At 36.0% G+C, this 12,181-nt stretch overlaps 1 protein-coding gene across 2 annotated transcripts in view; it reads right to left on the bottom strand.

Moving 5' to 3' along the window:
- Nucleotides 1-607: 607 nt before the first annotated feature.
- GLRA3 (glycine receptor, alpha 3) overlaps nucleotides 608-12,181 on the bottom strand; it is a 206,236-nt gene continuing 194,662 nt past the window's right edge. For both annotated transcript variants that reach the window (XM_011968674.1, XM_011968675.1), the window contains one exon: nucleotides 608-1,263. In XM_011968674.1, the coding sequence (XP_011824064.1) occupies nucleotides 985-1,263 (279 nt within the window). In that variant the 3' untranslated portion in view covers nucleotides 608-984. The remainder of the gene's footprint in view (nucleotides 1,264-12,181) is intronic.

Here is a 12,181-nt window from a genome sequence, read left to right as displayed (position 1 = left end):
TTTTAGCAAAATGTAAATACTTTAATCCCATTGAATTTTAAAGTCACATTCTAAACTAAAATATAAAAGTCTTACTGAATTTTGTTCAGTTATATCAAATTATTAAACACAATCACACACAGTTAAGCAGCTATTAAAAGTCTAACAAAAACAAGGTGGTGGCTTGAATTGTTCAATGTTTGGCAATAACTAAAAATACATAGCTATAATACTTATTTGAAAACAAAGTTGTTTTCCATATTTCCACCTTTGTTCCTAGAGATATAAAGTTTAAGAAAAGTAGATTGTGACTGTAACACGATCTCTTATGTTATTTATTTTAAATTTGCACAGAGGAAAATTTATTATTCTAAACAATTAAATTTAGTATTCCAAACCATTAAAGTCTTTTAATGCTCTTATTTAAAAATTTTCAAAATTACATATATTGGTTAAATAGTATTTATATGTACAATCCTCCATTAATATGAATGAATTTCCCACTGTAACTAATTATTTTCCCATTTCATAACTATGCTATAAGAAAATAGTTTTAAATCTCAAATTATTGGTTTTTATTATCTTTATAATTTCCCCCTTTTCCTTTCATAAAATTTACTGTGCAAAATTTGCTTTTGTATGATTTAATAGCATTGAATTACAAATTAAGGAATTCCAAAGTAGTTTTCGTGTCTGTTATTATGAGATATTATATAACATATAAACACATTGGCAGTAAAGCTTCCACTTAGATGGTTTACTGTGAAAAAAACAAATCACCGGGAATTAATATGAAATGGAATCCCCTAATAAATATTTTATATTCATTAAAAGAATCTTATCTCTCATGACTTTGCATAGCTAACCAAATTACGAACCTTTTCCATATACCATTTTAATACAATGGTCATCATTTATACACCACACACACATATACACATACACACCTATGGCAGAGACACTTTCTTGTGAAGTGACCATTTGCACTTGCATGCCCCCAGAGACTTAATCTTGCTGCTGATGAATATCTTCATGCCTAAGAATTTTATAGATAACCCAATAGAAAATATTAAAAATCAAAAAAGCTAATGGGAAGCAGGCTCTGGAGATGGTGTCAATCTTCTTGGCCCGGTCGATAAAGACCTTCCTCATTTCATCAGGGCTTTTTGGCATTACCTGGACAGGGTGGTTGGGGCCCTTTGGAGTCATGCCGTCCTTTGCTTGTAGACATGGTCCCATTCCATAGGCTGTGAAGCTGAATCGGCTTTCCCTTACCTCATCATCCTGTCGAAGAAAATGTGACAAGTCCCTTTAATAATAGAATAGAGCATGTATAACAGGCGTCTCAGAATCATAATCAATTTTATCACAATTAATGTTTACATTAATATAAGGAAAAGGTAACTGAAGCATATAAAGATGAATTGGTTTTGATTCCCCATTGAAGTTTTATTTATTTATCCTGCCACATTGTGTTGATGTGCCCATTAATAAATGTGAAATCCCAAAGGCTATGTTTTAATGGGAAAACTAAACTCTGGTATTTTCTGCATATTGCTTGAATATCTAAATTAAAACAAGATAAAATCTATGTGTTATATATATTCATAAACTAGTTTTTTTTTTTTTTGCATTATTTGTTTAAATGGCTAAATGTGTGATGTTGAAGGGGAGCATACCAGGATCATTGACTGAATTTTTCTTTCTCACGGAGACAAACCTTTTCAAGCTTTTTCTTTCAATTCAAAGTCAATTCCTCAGAAAATACAGTCTAGTTCCATAATACTGCTTGGTTTATGTTATTCTCCCTGTATGCTACTTTTCTGTTTTACACTAACCTTTGTGGAATACTTAGAAGATAGTCATGTATTCTAGTTTATATACGACTACCTTTCAGGCACATTAGTTTGGTTGAAATTGTGAATTATATCTGGCAGAAGTTTATTTCATGTTAAGAACATAAACTTTACATAAATTTATTATTACTATGTTCTTCTAAAAAGTATCATCTCTTTTAAATGTGGCAAACTGAAGATAATTTTCCATGTTTGTAAATGAAAGGACTTAAAGAAAAATTTAAATAAAAATTATTTAATAATATATAATAAATGAAGTATGCTTATGAAATATAATATTTAATAACATAATGCAAATTAATAATTTACTTTAATACATTTATTTAGAATATAATGGTAGCTGTCTACCAATGAGTAAGGGTTTATTTGATTACTAAATTGAAGGTCTAAAAGATGAGAAGACATTTAATAACGTTGTTATGGCTCTCCTATGATAATACTTTTTCATAATAATATAAAAGGTAAAATAATTGGCTTGAACTCTTGAAAATTATGGGCCGGTCACAGTGGCTCGTGCCTGCAACCCCAGCACTTTGGGAGGCTGAGGCAGGTGGATCACGAGGTCAGGAGATCGAGACCATCCTGGACAACATACTGAAACACCGTCTCTACTAAAAATACAAAAATTAGCTGAGTGTGGGGGCACGCGCCTGTAGTCCCAGCCACTCGGGAGGCTGAGGCAGGAGAATCGCTTGATCCCTGGAGGTGGAGGTTGTAGTGTGCCGAGATCGCGCCACTGGCCTCCAGCCTGGGCGACAGAGTGAGACTCTGTCTGCAAAAAAGAAAAAAAAAGAAAAAGAAAAAAAGAAAAAGAAAATTATGTTGGTTCTATGAAAGTAGCTCCTCAATGAATAATATATTATAAAGTATGAAAGTGAAAAAATAGAAGTTATTATGGATTCTAAAATGAGAAGATGACCAAAGTTGATACAGTAAGGTATAAAATAGTTATTTGGGGAATTATGAAAGTAACATGATTCCACCTGAAAAACAAAAGTATGTGATTATTGGAAAATATTTTGACTCTAAAATATATAAGCAATTGAATTTTGAGGACACAAGTTTGAAAGAAAAACGGACAGTCCAAACTACCTGAGACTACTGTTGTAAGCTTGCAAAAATTGAAAATCAATTTTCCAGTATTCTTTAATAAGCATGTTCATTTAGACTACCATTTCTTTGGCATCCATGAAAATTTTAAGGCAAATTTATAATTTGCCTTAAAGTTTTCCATATCTTACAAATTGGAATTAAATCATTCTTACATAAGTGCTAAAACAGTATCCTTGTAACTTAGAAAATCATGCTGGTGTGTGCATTTCTAAAGGAAAATGTAGGCTACCCAGGTAATTTGCACTATTTTGTGTATAAATCAGCTGAATGTTGAAGTATAAAATAGGTTTTTAAACTATAGCAACCTATGTATTAAAAAAATCTATCTCAAAGTAAGACAAAAGATAACTTCTCAGGGAGCATTTCCAATGAGGTGTTGACATGTTAACTGAAGCAGTTGAGAAATTCATTATCAAAATGCTCAGATATCAGGATTATAGCTGATGTGCTTAGTAAAGCAGAATTCATTGATTACCTTTCTAATTATCTGTTATGAATAACTTATTTTAAAATCTTTAGAGACCTTAGCGGCTCATCTCAAAACAGAGATAATCTATTTAAAATTAACATATTAGTCAGCAATTGAATTTTTCTCAATTGTATCTTTCCATATACCTGAGTGTGAGTAAAGAGTTAACATCCAGCCTGGGCTGTTACAGGAGTGCTGAGAATGACCCCTAATTTCTAAAGCATCATTTCCTTGAAAACAATAGAGGTAAGCTACAGAGGGAATTGGAGTCGGCCTTATTTACTGTGAGGGGCTGCACCTGCATTGGGGGAGCTGTGCATTGGCCTGAAGATCTTTGGCCCAAGTGACTAGGTGGTGTACAAGTGTGGTTTGGAACAAAGGCTGTGATTCTCTGTGTGAAGGTGATCGTATACACCCTGACTTTTGTCCATGGCAGCTGTACCTATGTGTCCTGTGTGATGAGGGGCAAAAGAAGCTGTGCTCTTGAGAACTTGCTGAGTCTGCTGTGCGAGGCAGATGCTGGAGGCCTGATGGGTTTCCTGCCTCACGTCCTCCTAGGAGACTGAGTGAACATGAGGTTAGATTAAAGCCTGTGGGTGTTCTGAGAGTCTGTATGACTATTGGAACCCCAAATCTCAGCAGTGGTGGACAAAAGCTGACCAGGCTTTCAAACTTTGAGACTCAATATGACCAAATGTTCCAGGAGGGAGTTCTGAGGAGAATCTAATGCTGATCCAACTTGGTTTTGAGGTAGTCAAAGTGCTTCAGAAAATAACATGCTGAATTTTACTATTGGAATCTGGATGGCACAGGTTTATCCCCTGTTGAATTGGTAGACGGATGATCGGTGAGATAAAACTGAGGGGAAAGTGGCTCAAGAGACAGTTAATTCCTTGTTTCCTATTAATAATTTTGGGGGCTGGGGGTGGAGGCTCATGCCTGTAATCCCAGAAATTTGGGAGGCTGAGGCAGGTGGATTGCTTGAGCTCAGGAGTTGGGGACCAGCCTGGCCAACATGGTGAAAACCCATCTCTATCAAAATTACGAAAAATGAGCCAGGTGTGGTGGTGGGTGCTTGTGGGATCAGCTAACTGGAGGCTGAGGTGGGAGGATTGCTTCAACCGGGAAGCAGAGGCTGCAGTAAGCCAAGATTGTGCCACTGCACTCCAATCTGGGTTACAGAGTGAGAGATCCCGTCTCAAAGAAAAAAGAAAAGAAAAGAAAAAAAATATCATCCTCATGAAACAAACTACTTAAGGGAAAGACACAGCCAGTAAAGCAAGCAGCTTCATGACTTGAGCTCAAGATGAAAACAAAAGTCCAGTTGGTACTTGGAAGGACACTGCACTTAATTTTAATATTCCCTTCTGCAACTCCAGGCAAGTGACACTGCAAACTAGTGACTATAGTGCAGCCCTGTTCCATAAAAACATAATGTGAGCCACAAATAAAAGCCATGTGTGTGATTTTAATGTTTACATTAGCTACATTTAACAAGTTAAAGGAAACAGGTCAAAATAATTTCAGTTTGAAAAAAAAATTAACTCAGTATGTTCACAATATCTTTTCAACATTTATTGAAGTAAAAAACGAGATAGTTTTCATTCTCTATTTCATACGAAGTCCTTGAAACCTGGCATGTGTTTTACATTCACAGTATGTCTCAATTCAGACTCTAAATTTCTAGTGCTTAATAACCACATGTGGCTAGTAGCTACCAAATTGGACAAAGCATAAAGAAACTGGGTCACTTTGCTAAGAAGTGGTAGCAGTTCTCTAGGGAATTCATGCTTTCCTGGATCTTTAGTTTAATTGACTGAGGAGCTAATAACATGTTTTTGGATGCTGTAGTGTGAAAAGTAAGGTTTGGTGTGAATGCTAACCCCCAATCTGCTGCAGTATTATCATTCAGGAATTACTGGCAGGTGTAATTTCAATGACCCCTTTTAGGGTAGGTGAAGCCTGGGGCACTATAAATCCATGCTGAGGACTGAGTGTGGTGGCTCACGCCTGTAATTCCAGCAGTTTGGGAGGCCGGAGGCAGGTGGATCACCTGAGGTCAGGAATTCGAGACCAGCCTGGCCTGGCCAAGATGGCAAAACCCTGTCTCTACTAAAAATACAAAAGAAAATTAGCCAGGCGTGGTGGTACATGCCTGCAATCCCATCTACTAAAGAGGTTGAGACAGGAGAATCACTTGAACCTGGGAGGCAGAGGTTGCAGTGAGCCAAGATCACACCATCGCACTCCAGCCTGGGCGACAAGAGTGAAAACTCCGTCTCAAACTCAATCAATCAATCAATCAATCAATCAATCGCTGCTGTGAAGGGAAACTGATTGATGCTCTCACTGCTGTGAAATGTAATACCTCTACAGAAGAGTAGATATGTGAAGTATAGCAGCAAATCTGGGGTGGCCATATGACAGTCAGAAAGGAGCCCACCCAAACCATATCTCCCGACCAAAACTCAGGTAGGCACTGGGTTAGGAGAGTCCTTAGGCATGTGGCCCTTATTCTGGGAAGGCAGGAGGGTATTTAGATTCATGGGTACATTAACTCTTGCCGCTGCTATACTAGGTTTCACTGATGAGAAGAAAATCTAGGCTGTTCAGAAGAAAGATCATGGCCAGAGGTACATCTATAAGCTCTCTTTAGGTGGCTGGTAAGACACCAAAAGAACACAGCAAAAATTGACAGGATTTCTGTGAACGATTTCCCGGCACATTATTGCCTGCTGGGAGGATGGAAATCTGTTCCAGTTTTGGCAGTGGACTCCCGTAAGCTCAGAAGTTAAATCCTACGGTGCCAATGGGGAATGGAACAAAGGGCACTGACATAGGGTGCTAAATTTACTCCATCAGTTAAGGCAGCTGAAACAAAACAGCCTGACTGGAAGGTCAGGATTTCCTTGCCCAGTTCTCAATGGGATGCTATGACTGTGCTATGGTTAAAGATGAATTGTCATGGGGTAGTGAACACAGCTTCTTGCAATTACCTGATGCCAGAGCAAAATACGTAGTAATATGCTGGGGAACAGGAGAGCAATATAAAGACTGAAAGAGAAACTGCTTGAGCAGGGAAGGAGGCAAAGGATCAGCTATAATAGTAGGTATCATGGTCACACTAAATACTGTAGGTAGGAAAAAAGAGAGTAAGATATACTCAGTAGGTGGCACTGCCTTTAACCAAATGTATGATTGGAAAGGATGTGATACATAAACGAAGGATCTTGGCATCTGTGGCTTGAGCCTAGTCCTGGGCAAGTCATTCCTTAGCCCAGTTTTAATTGGATGTAATAAAATGGGAGCCCTTGTAATTGCCTAAATCTTCCTTTGTAGGAAGATTACAGGAACTCTCAGATCTGATTAAGGGAATGGTGCAGGGGTGCTGGTTTTCATTAATTCTCTGTAGAATAGCCTGTGTGGCCTGTAAAGCTAGATGGATCCTACAGGCTGACTGTTGGCTATTTGGGTTCAGTAAAGAAGTTTCCCAACAGCCTCTACCATGCTGGCTGGATGTGGTGAAAACTATTCAAGAGTTTTGGACACAAAACTCTATCCAAGAGTTAAGGACAGAGATGGCTGGTTGGATTTGATAGACTTGACTGATGCTTTGTTTTTAGTCTCAATGGTACAAAAAAGTAAAACACAGCATGTCTTCATGTGAGGTGGACACAATTATAATCTTACTGTCCATCCCTAAGGGAACCTAAATTCTCCAGTATGTTGTCACAACCGGATAAGAAACAATTTGGTCCAGATCATTGTCAAAAGTAAGTTGTTTAATAAATGATAATTTCCCTCACCAAACAGAAAGTCAAGGAGAGTTTGGAAACTAGTGGCACCTTTGACTCGGTACGGGTGGCTAATTAATCCAGATAAGATGCAAGGTCCAGCCCCATGAGTCCACTTACAAGGCATAACCTGGTCTGAGGACATTAGCTACAAGTCACAAACATTAAAGGGCAAACTTTTATTTCTTCTGCATTCTACTATTAAAAAAAAAAGAAAGAAAGAAAGAAAGAAAAAACTTGTGGCACTGTTGAAATTTGGCAGGTACATTTTGGATTTCTATTGGCCCCACTGTATAAGGTAACCAGATGGAATTTCAAAGGGAAACTAAAGCAGACTGTGGGCGATCTAAGGCACGTAGTAGCCAAGCTGGTCTCTCTGAGGTCTTAAAATTCACTGATTGTACAAGTATCTGCTGCTAAAACACACATAGACTGGAGTTTCTGGAAAAAGCTCAATAGTGGCACTCTAAGGTAGTTGCCAGGATTCTAGACTAGAAAATCCTCTGACTCTGTCAGCAGGTATAATCTACGTGAATGACAGCTACTGGTATTCTCTTGAGTTCTGGTTAGAAATAGCCCCCAAGACCAAAGGAATCTGAAGGACATCAGTCTATATTTAGGCCTGAGATACCTACACCACCATGGGTGATGTCAGAAAAGCATTCCAGTCTAAGTTCCATGACAAAATTAAAATAGTATATTCAAGACGAACTCAATGGGAGTGACTCTGGTGAAGTGTATCCTGTCCATGTAAAAAACCCCTATGTGACAATGGGCCAATGATGGACCCTGCAGTTGAGTACCCAGAATGGTCTGAACTTCATGACTCTCTTCCAACAGAGGCAAAACAGACCACTTAGTTCACCAATGGAAAGTCCCATGTTGTGGTGAGAGCTTGTCCTGAGTATCAACAAGAGAAAACCTGTATGAAAATTGCTTTTGACTTGAATCTTCTAAGGACAAGTGCTAACACATAGTTGTAGATGAAATACTTGGGGTTCTTGCCCATGGTTTCTGGAGGATTCAGTGGCTTTTGCCTGAAATTGACAGATATTCCATCTTGGGTTTTGTTTACATTGTAACAAAAGTCATAGCTGAATACACTATTAAGGGCTTGGAACAAGGCATTTTTATATCAGTTTGGGCTTCTCAAATAGATCTCACTGAAAAACGGAACACATTTTAACCCAAAATGTACAACATGGCCCAAGAGCACAGCATAAGAAGAGTATATCATATCCCATCTGCCCAGAGAGCAAAGGCTTAAGCAGATATTGGAATGGTCAATTAAAACATTTAATTATTAGAGATGAGACGACAAGGACATGCAAAGTCTGCATAGCCTTAATTTAGCTACTTAACTCTCTTGATTCTTGGTTTCTTATTCCTGCAAAATATTTATTATACTACCTATCAGTTCTTTCAGGGTGAGAGAAAATATAAAACACCGGACAAAGCACTCAAATTGCTGCTATTATATTATTAATATTTTGAGTGTAATATTACATTATTCTAGAAATTGCACAAACACAAAAGGAAGGAATACTAATAACAACTTGAATCATTTTACTATTAGATGTTTTAAACTCAGAGTAACTAAACTAGCACTAAAATACTATGTAAAATAGGCCTACCCAGTCACCTGTTCTCCAGGAGGCCTTGCATTTGTGCACCATTACACTAAAAGGTTAACCAACAGCATAAAACTAAAAAGGCCATTCACCCCTCAAGTCCTCACTGTCTTATTGTTACAATACATGGGTTTTGCCATGTGACTGCTAGAATTCCTTGCAAATCTAATTTATGCAAAGAGTCTTTGTGTTTTAAATGTGTTGTATGAAAGAGTGGAGATCATTCTGAGTGTGCCCATGAGATGAGGCATGTGGAGTCATATCAGGGCCCTTTCAGAAACAGGTTGTCAGCTCCATGGGAAGGAAAGGAACAGACTCCTGTATAGGGTCCTGTCTGCATTCACAGGAAGACAGGGGATGAGAGAGACCATGAGCCCCTGGACCTTAAAAACATCAAGGGATTTTTTTAAATGATTGGCTTATTGGGACTTTTTTGAAAGGTTTCACTTAAACAATAATTTTAAGCAGGGATGAAGCTTTTCTATCAGCTTATTGTTATTATTAGATTACTAAATAAGAAGCAGCACTGAAATATTTTATTGCTAATTTCTCTGCTTTGCATTACCCAGTCATAAATTATCCTGTGTTTATGTATGCTTACATGTGCAGTGATATTCCTTATTGTAATTAGCACTCAAATATTTTTTTGAGATAATTTAATTTTCTGGAAATAGCTTCAGCTTACATTTTCATGGATTACATGTCATAAAAGCAAGGAATAAAAAATATATCTAGAATTTTTGACTCAGAGACATTATGTATTAGCCAATCTTTAGTGGTTATAAAATTAAGGCCTTGACAACATAAAATATAGGAAGTGGGCAAAATCGTTGATTAAAAAGTTAAAGAAGTAGTTTAGTTTACCCACAAGTAAACCTTCTTACTATGCTTCAAGCAAGTTAGAATGGTAGGCAATGAAGAATGGAGACAACCATTTAGCTACCACACAATTCTTTTTACAGGAATATCATTTTTCTGTAAATTTAAAACTGACAAAAAGAACATTTCAGTCATTATGCTTCTATATCATACTGTGAGACTTTGTATGTCTCTTTTCATTTTATTTCAATTATGCCAAACACTGATTCATATAAAATGCAAGTTATAACTAGAAATATTAGAGACAGACAGAAAATAGAAGGGTGCATACAGTCATTGAATGAAATTGCTTCATCTCTGTCATCAAACATGATACTGTGTACTAACACATGTGTGAGGCAAGGACTAATTTTGTATCTTCTTCTTAGTCCTCAAAAATGACCAGAAAAAAGAAAACTTACATGGATGTGAGAGTGATGAAGGCATGAAGATTGCCACTGAGTGTGAACAAAACATCAAGCATCTAGAACAGCATGAAGTATTGATGATGTGAAATGCTGTAAGGTATAACAGCATTAAACACATTATTTGCATCTTAATGTTTCTCCCTTAGTAGGTGCCTTTGGGGCAATCTTTATACAATTAAAATATTAAATAGATTATTCCAAATGTCTTTTTGTTAAATACTTTTTTGTAATGTTATTACCAAATGGTAATGTAATAAAGGAAGGAAAATTAAATTGTTATTAATTTCTACTTATATTATTTCAAAATGTGTGGATTATTTTAAATTGCTAATAAACAGCAATGACTCATTTTATTGGGAAACATCATTGTCCCTTGAGAATATTAAGAACAGATGAAAAATGTGAGTGAATTAAAATTGTTTTTCTAAAATACAAGTCTAAAATAAAATATTCAGTTTCATATATCTACACACATTTTTATATCATTTATAAATGGAAAGTCTAAAATAATGCAATTATAGATGAGGTTTAAAAAACACTTTGTTGTTGTAAGTGAATTGTTAATATAAAATTATTTGAAATTTCACTCCAGGAGAACCCTGCATTTATTATAGATGACAACTGAATTCGCTATTAATTAGCCAAGTGTATATTGGCATATTAAACTTAGATTCAGAAATGGTTTGAAGATTGATAAATGGTAAATTTAAAAGATGTAAAAATTTAAAAATGTAAATTTAGAAACATTAATGTTTTAGATGAAATATTATAGAGGACAGATAAGAAATCAATGGAATGATTTATTTAAAAATCTACATATCTATTTATAGCATAATATGTTAGATTCACTTACTGCCAACTCATAATTATGGCGTGACATAGGGTATTACAATAGACATCATATGTTAAAAAGCAGCATTTCTATTTTAATTAACATTGAGATGGAAGTCACCAAATGCATGTACATTTAAACAGAGATTATATTATTTTGTCAAATATTATTGTCCTGAACAGATTTTCAGAGAATATATAGCTATAAGAAATAGCTGAGTTTAGCATAAACTAAATATTTAAATATTTGTTTCCAGGGAATAACTAAAGTCTTACAATTTTTGTCTTATTTGAGAGGATGCAATTTCAACTCCTGTTATTAGAGTCATTCAAATAGAATTTTGTTTGAATCTAAGTTATTGGGAAATAACTATTCTTCAGGTATGCATGGAAGACATTTGTAGGAAACACTTAATCTATTTAAAGAAAATCTTAGCTCTAGAACAGCATAAGCTGACCTGGAATGGAAAGATTATTGAATAATCAGTGTATATGGATGCCATATGGCTTTCAAACATGAATCCTTTTCACTTTCATCAAAATAGTATATATGTACATTTGTATTTATCCTTAGACTATAGACTTAACAAATGCACAAGGCAGAAAATCAATTATTTATTATCCTTAGAAGCTATCTTGAATTATTTTTAAAGTTAGACAGCATAGGAAAACATAAGTAAATAAAATAAAGTTTGTGTACAGATGGTCAAAATGCAGTCAATGATAGCTTTATTTTTTCAAAAGATAACCACTGTGCCTAGCAAAACATAAACTTGGTCAGGATTTCTTAAATCTAGAACTAATGGTCCATTCCTATTTCATTTGCATATATAAATAATAATTAATAAATAATCATCAGTAGGGAAACAGGCACTAGAATACTGTGTACATATGTTTTCTTGCAGCAAACCATTGCACTATTACATTGCATTGTGGAGGAAGCTACATGAAATGCATTAAAGCAATCCCATTTCATCCATAACTCTCAACAAAAAATATGTTTGGAAATACCTTGGCATGTCTTTTTAAGCCTCCAGGACTAAAGTAATGATATCATACATGGGAATAGCAACTCTAGCCAAAATGCTTCCATATCATGCATACAGACACACACACGCACACACACACAGCACTGGAGATAGCATCCATGACATGGTGCAGTGCGTAATCAGCACACAGCAGGCTGGGACAGTGTGGGGTGGGGAAATTTGGATACAAGAGC

This window comes from Mandrillus leucophaeus, unplaced genomic scaffold (genome assembly GCF_000951045.1).
Source record: "Mandrillus leucophaeus isolate KB7577 unplaced genomic scaffold, Mleu.le_1.0 Scaffold856, whole genome shotgun sequence".
Classification (NCBI taxonomy): domain Eukaryota; kingdom Metazoa; phylum Chordata; class Mammalia; order Primates; family Cercopithecidae; genus Mandrillus; species Mandrillus leucophaeus.
This window is presented reverse-complemented; position numbering and strand designations above follow the sequence as displayed.